We start from the raw sequence: 7,500 nt of genomic DNA on the forward strand, positions 1-7,500 counted from the left end.
CTTGACAAACAAACAAACAAAACACAAACAAACCGACTGAACGCACGGATCCAGATTTCCGTACTGATCTTGACAAACAAACAAAACACAAACAAACCGACTGAACGCACGGATCCAGATTTCCCTACTGATCTTGACAAACAAAAAAAACATAAACAAACAAACCGACTGAACGCACGGATCCAGATTTCCCTACTGATCCTGACAAACAAATAAACAAAACACAAACAAACCGACTGAACGCACGGATCCAGATTTCCGTACTGATCTTGACAAACAAACAAACAAAACACAAACAAACCGACTGAACGCACGGATCCAGATTTCCGTTCTGATAACAAACAAACAAACAAAACACAAACAAACCGACTGAACGCACGGATCCAGATTTCCGTACTGATCCTGACAAACAAATAAACAAAAAACACAAACAAAGCGACTGTCCTAAACAAGTGTCGTAATTGGCTCGCTCTCCCACGACCACTTTCCCATTCCGAGAAGGTCCCACACGCGAGGAGGGCCTTCTGCAGCGGCCGCAGAGCCAGAGAGAGGTAGGTCCCCTGAGGGCCAAGGCTGAGGAAAGAGAAAACGGAGAGAGAAGGGAAGGTGAAGGAAGAGGTAGGGGGAACGGAGAGATAGAAGGGGGGTGAGAAGAAAAAGGAAAGGGGAATGGAGAGATGGGGAAGAGAAGAAAAAGGAAAAGGGAATTGAGAGAGAGATGGGGAAGAGAAAAAAAGGAAAGGGGAATTGAGAGAGAGATGGGGATGAGACGTAAAGGAAAAGGGAATTGAGAGAGAGAGATGGGGAAGAGAAGAAAAAGGAAAGGGGAATTGACAGAGACATGGGGATGAGACGTAATGGAAAAGGGAATTGAGAGAGAGAAGGAGGATGAGAAGAAAAAGGAAAGGGGAATTGAGAGAGAGATGGGGGAGGTGAGAAGGAAATGGAAGGGGAACGTAGAGAGAGAAGATAGGAGAGGACGAGGAAAAGAGGAGGGAGAGGAGAAGAGCAGTATTCTCTGCAAGAGCTCATGGAGGGGGATCCCTGGTCGGGGGCCTAGCGAGGGGCGGATCTGGTCTTCAGTTACTATCAGGGTGCCAACGAGTGCCAGTCACCTCCGGCGCGAGACAGACAATGGCAGCGCTCTACCCTAGCACACAGTGGCACAGCCTACGTGATGGCAGGTAGCGCTCACGTCGTTCACCTGCGCTTAAACTTGACCACAAGTGTTCAGCTGCGGACACTCGCACACCTGCTCTCTGAACGGCCCTTCGCTCAGACGATTCCTCCTGCAGCGCGTACGCGGGCCAAGGGACCCGGGGTTAGCACGCTGCTCCTGGCTGATGTGGCTGTGCGTGACAGTGAGAGCCAGTGTGATAGATCGATAGATAGATAGAGTGCGTGTGATAGACAGATAGTGTGATGGATAGAGAGCGAGTGTGATAGATCGATAGATAAATAGATAGATAAAGTGTAATAGATAGATAGAGAGTGAGTGTGATAGATAGATATATAGATAGATAGATAGATAGATAGATAGATAGATAGATAGATAGATAGATAGGTAGATAGATAGAGTGTGATAGATAGATAGATAGATAGATAGAGTGAGTGAGTGTGATAGATAGATAGATATATAGAGTGAGTGTGATAGATAGATAGATATATAGAGTGAGTGTGAGAGATAGATAGATAGATAGATAGATAGATAGAGTGAGTGTGAGAGATAGATAGATAGATATATAGAGTGAGTGTGAGAGATAGATAGATAGAGTGTAATAGATAGATAGAGAGTGAGTATGATAGATCGATAGATAGATAGATAGATAGAGTGTGATAGACAGATAGATTGTGTGATAGATAGATAGATAGTGTGATAGATAGATAGAGAGTGAGTGTGATAGATAGATAGATAGAGTCAGCGTGTGGGCGTGAGAGCTTGCGTGCGCGCAAAACTGAAGATCGCAACACTAAGCAGGGATGCTGTCCAGCCGCAAAAAGCCTTATATCTATATTCACTCGAAGCTTGTAAGTCGAGCCTAATTGTGCGCTTTCGGGAAACGAGTTTGGCGCAAAAATAAGAGAAAATAATCGACGAATGTTTATCTATACACATACACTGTTCAGAAGGGAACCAACTTGTACCAAAATAGTTAGGCTTTCACAACAACGCGCACGCACACACACACGCACGCGCACACACACACACACACACGCACGCAAGCATATACACACACACACACACACACACACACACACGCACGCAAGCATACACATACACACACACACACACATACATACACACACACACACACACATACACACACACACACACACACATATAAAACACCCTTTCGCAATATACAAGTTAGAGTACAGACGTGCAATACGAGTTCAAAATAACAATGTGAACTTCGAGAACAATGAGCGAGTATCAAAATTATTTGTGAAGTCCGGTGTTACAATGCGCTTTTCTGAACAAGCGTGGACGACAGGCGGATGGGAGCCGGGATGTGTGGGAGGCTCGCAAAGGGCACATTTTCCCACATTTCCCACATTTCCCACACTCCCCCGTCATCCCCTCTACCCTTCCCCTCCCCCTCCCCCTCCCTCGACACCAGGTCAGAAAAGACCGCCCGAGTTCTCCTTCTACCTGCGCCATATGTGCCTTTGTCCGCGGCGGATTGATATTCCAGGTAGGTTGCACTTCCCCTATCAACGGCGCATTGGCGATCGTATATTTTCCTTTCATGAATCGACGTGGGTAAATTGCGTGCGCACTCCGACGCAGTAAGGCAACGGCGACGCAACGCGGCCGGGAACACTATCTGCTGCGCAAGGACGAGGGCCACGTCGCACCTCGCGTACGACCCGGGCCAGCCAAGGGACAAGGGAACGACTCGTGCTTCGGCCACGTCGCACCTCGCGTACGACCCGGGCCAAGCAAGCGACAAAGGAACGACTCGTGCTTCGGCTACGTCGCACCTCGCGTACGACCCGGGCCAAGCAAGGGACAAGGGAACGACTCGTGCTTCGGCGATGCCCAGGAAGGCGGCGCGCACATGGCGGCGAAGGGGCAGCCTCACAGGCCACACCACGTGACGCTGCGTGCACCGGCGTGTACCTGGGTAGGCGAGGAGGAGACAGGTGGGAGGCGACAACACCGCGTCTAAATGGCATGCTGGGCTAGTGCCGACGTCTCCCCCGGCCCAGCTGCACGATGCACGTGCATCTGCACTCGCGTCTGCACACAGCCAGCCATACACAGCATGTGCGCGGGCCCCGATGCACCCGTCCGAATTATTGATCCATTTCTCGATCACGCAAGGGTCACATACATCACCGGGGGGAGTTCTCGGAAGCCAGACATCACAGAAGGGAGAAGAAGCTTTTCTTTTTGCTTAGTTCTGAGGGTGGCGGCGGCGGCACGTACCCAACGGGGGAACGAAACGAGAAAGAGTCAAGACCCGATCCATTATGCATTCACTCTGATCGCCCCGTGAATGGACGAACAATGGCTGGAGACGCCTTGCTATCACCAGCAGGACACGGACAACACAGCCTGGCAAACAAACACCCCCCACATGCATACACACGCAACACACATACAAACACAAACACACAAACAAACACACACAAACACACACACAGACACACACAAACAAACAAACACAAACACATAGACAGACAGACAGACAGACAGACACACATACAAACACACACACACAAACAAACAAACACACCAACACACACACACACGCAAACAAACACACATAGACACACACACACACACACCGTGCGCACATCGGAGTCAGTTAGAAAGAGGGGCTGAGGGGGGAGGGAGGGAGGGAGGGATGGAGGGGGGAGGGAGAAGCTGTAGGGACGGAGGAAGGGGGGAGGGAGAGGCAGTAGGGAGGGGGGAGGGGGAGGGAGAGGCTGTAGGGAGAGAGGGCGCCAACACCAACCTGCCGTCCTCACCAGGCATCCCAACCTCGAGAATGACATGCACTGCAACACGCCATGGGAATCTGTAGCGTTCGAGGTCCCACTTCAAGCCACAAAGCTAGGCCGAAGTAAGCCAACATTGCAATCTAATGAAATTTAAAAAAATCTACCCTGCCCAAGACTGCACATTCAAGAAAGAAGAAAATTATATATAAAAAAAAAAAAATCACACTGCCCAAGATTAGATTTTAAAAAAAAAAAAAAAAAAAAAAAAAAAAAAAAAAAAACATGGCCAACTCTGCATTCTAAATAAAAACAAAAATCCACTCTGGCTAACCTTGCATTCTAACGAAAAAAACACTGACCAACAATGCGTTCTGAATAGAAAATAAACACAAACAAATAAAATATAACCCTGTATCCCAAATCAGTAGTAAAAAAAATCCTCCAGACCAAAAGAATAAAATAAACAAAAATAAATACACAAACAAATTAATAAACAAATAAATAAATAATAAACAAATAAATAAATAATAAACAAATAAATAAAATCCAAATCCCTCCGTTTCTTCCCCCGTGCGCCCCCACCCCCACCCCCCCGGCCCCCAACCCGACCAGGTCACGAGGCTGGGCAGCATTTGGTATGTTTCCGTGGGAAAAAAAAATGTCACGGCGGCTGGCACGGATTCTGTATATTTTGGGGCGTGTGTGGGGCGCGGGCGGGTGCACTCGCGTCAAAATGCACATTCAACGTCAGGGGAGAGGAATACAGCGTCAAAATGCACATTCAACGTCAGGGGAGAGGAATACAGCGTCAAAATGCACATTCAACGTCAGGGGAGAGGAATACAGCGTCAAAATGCACATTCAACGTCAGGGGGAGAGGAATACGAACGGTTCGCAATCCGAACAACAAACCGAGAGAGAACCCGTTGAAAACCGAACCCCCGGCCAGCGAGGCCCTCAAAGACAAAAACCCAGCGAGAGGAACCCCAACGACAGCAGCGAGAGGAACCCCAACGACAGCAGCGAGAGGAACCCCAACGACAGCAGCGAGAGGAACCCCAACGACAGCACCGGGGCGGCGGCGGCGGAAGGTTCCCCACAACCCAAATGCCAAGCCCCAACCAGGCCGCCCTCGCCCACGCCACGAGATCGGGCTGCTTCCCGAGAGGACGAATATAGTGCTTGAATGTATGTTGCTTCGGCTCTCTTCAAAGGCGAGAGGAGGCGAACACAAAGCCCCCCCACCTCCCCCTCCCACCTCCATCCCCCGAGGAGGGATGCCCTTCCCCTGACTTCCTGTGACAAATAATAACCTTCATGGCTGAGGCATCTGACTCCGTTTGTCTATTTCCTTTCTTTCTCTCTCTCCCTCACTTACTCACTCACTTCCTCTCTCTCTCTTTCTCTTTCTCTCGCATTCTATCTCTCTCTCTGTGTCTCTCTCTCTCTCTCTCGCTTTCTCTGTGCCTCTCTCCCTCTCTCTCTCTCTCTGTGCCTCTCTCTCTGTGCCTCTCTCTCTCTCTCTCTCTCTCTCTCTCTCTCTCTCTCTCTCTCTTCTCTTTCTCTCTCTCTCTCTCTCTCTCTCTCTCTCTTCCTATGTATCTCTCTTTTCCTATGTCTCTCTCTTTTCCTATGTCTCTCTCTTTTCCTATGTCTCTCTCTTTTCCTATGTCTCTCTCTTTTCCTATGTCTCTCTCTTTTCCTATGTCTCTCTCTTTTCCTATGTCTCTCTCTTTTCCTATGTCTCTCTCTCTCTCTTCCTATGTCTCTCTCTCTCTCTCTTCCTATGTCTCTCTCTCTCTCTCTTCCTTTCTCTCTCTCTCTCTTCCTTTCTCTCTCTCTCTCTTCCTTTCTCTCTCTCTCTCTCTCTCTCTCTCTCTTCCTTTCTCTCTCCCTCTCTCCCTCCCTCCCCGTCCGTCTCCTTATAAACACTGTCATGAAAATGTACGAGCGAGAATGAACAAACTGCACTGAGATCAATTGGCATCAATATTGCAACCACCTTCGCCTGCCCATACAACGCCATTAGCACGCGCACGGGCAGGCGAAGAGGACTGCGAGAGGACCTGGCTCTACAAGCAAGGTCGACAGAAGTACTACACGAGGATAGGTACTCGTCGGGTCCCCTCCTCGCCCCGTCGGCCTGGCCCCTCGCGCCCCAGCCCAGCCTCGCCCGCCACAGACCTCCGCTCCGTGACGTTGGCGTAAATATCCGACCCGCGTGAAAGAGTCACAGAGGGGAACGTGTCCCAATCTCTTCAGCCGATGCGGAGACAAAATCCCATTAAAACGTCCCGTGACTGAGTAATCAGGATTTCGCCATGCGTCATACTCCCTAAGGCTGAGATAATAAGATCCAAGAGGTCCTATCATGATATAATCACAATACTGATAGACAAAATGTTGGTTCTATTATCAATTTAATCAGTGGGTTTGATAAAAGTAAAGTAAAGAGAGGGCCGTATGGTAAAAAGCCAATATCAGTGTTCACAAATTTCTCGCATCTAGATGGTCACATGGCCATGGCACACGTTGGGGCCTGTGTTCAGTAGGCCTACCTGATATCGACATGTGAAGGCCACTCAAAGACACAGACTGCACAAGCCAGTAACGGGATCCGGCAGCAAAGACCCAAGCCATCGAAATGCGGTCTAATTTCTACTCGAAAAAGGACACGATCTCCGACAAGACCTCCGACTCGCGGCTCGAAACGGCTGGACGAACGAGGCGGCGCGAACCCGCGTTGTTTCGCAGCAGTAATGCGAGAGACGCCCGCAAGGCCAGCGAGACGTGTCCCGGCTGAGGCTGCGGGGCTGGAGGCGGCGGCCACACAGGGGTGCGCCGCCCCACGTGCCTCCCGTGTTGTTGCTACATCATCCTCGGCCGTGCAGCAGGACGGCGAGGGACGAGCCACGGGGAGACAATGGGCTGGCGGCGGCCAAGGGACTCGCACTCTCCCCAACAGGTGAGTTCAACCCCCGGCAGCAGGTGTCCCAGAGCCAGGTGCACGCTCGCCCCACAGGATCGCCATTGTATCGAAACGCCAAAACTCGCTCGCTCGCCGCCGCCCTACATTCCACGTGACAGTTCCTCGCGCGCACACACACACACACACACAAGCCACACACCAGGAGGAGGCGAGGGATACGGGGGCACTGACAACCCGACACGACCACCACCACCCACGCGCTATCGGGGCGCCCTCCAACTGAAGTGGGCGGCGCTGCTGTGAACTCTCGCGCGAAACACAAACAGCTGTTCCTATTCATCAAAAATAATCTCAAAGGGAATATGCAGGTCAATGTGAGAGACACGAAGTCGTAATTTACAATACACCTTGAGATCAGAGCGACCATAAAAAACGTGACACTCAACCTTGCAACGCCGCGCTCTTGCACAAATCTGCACAACCATAAAATGAAGAAACCTGTAAATGCGTGCGCGCGTGTACGAGGGAGGGAGACGGAGGGGACGGAGAGGCGAGGGAAGAGAGATAGGAGAAAGAGGAGAGGATAGAAAAAAGGAGGACATAAGGAGTGGAAGGACAGA

General features: G+C 50.3%; 2 protein-coding genes across 9 annotated transcripts in view; one reads left to right on the forward strand and one right to left on the reverse strand.

Annotated features, from left to right (window-relative positions):
- The window catches only part of drn (doctor no), a 120,177-nt gene that overhangs the window by 33,359 nt on the left and 79,318 nt on the right, over positions 1 to 7,500 (reverse strand). The window lies entirely within an intron of this gene.
- Positions 4,685 to 5,137, forward strand: LOC138859948 (S-antigen protein-like). The gene has a single exon (XM_070116460.1). The coding sequence runs from the start codon at positions 4,685 to 4,687 to the stop codon at positions 5,135 to 5,137; it is 453 nt and encodes a 150-aa protein (XP_069972561.1).

Source organism: Penaeus vannamei, chromosome 39 (assembly GCF_042767895.1).
Source record: "Penaeus vannamei isolate JL-2024 chromosome 39, ASM4276789v1, whole genome shotgun sequence".
Classification (NCBI taxonomy): domain Eukaryota; kingdom Metazoa; phylum Arthropoda; class Malacostraca; order Decapoda; family Penaeidae; genus Penaeus; species Penaeus vannamei.

Excerpts from the sequence above, each read along its gene's own strand:
- LOC138859948 (XM_070116460.1), top strand. The coding sequence starts at position 4,685 with ATGCACATTCAACGTCAGGGGAGAGGAATACAGCGTCAAAATGCACAT.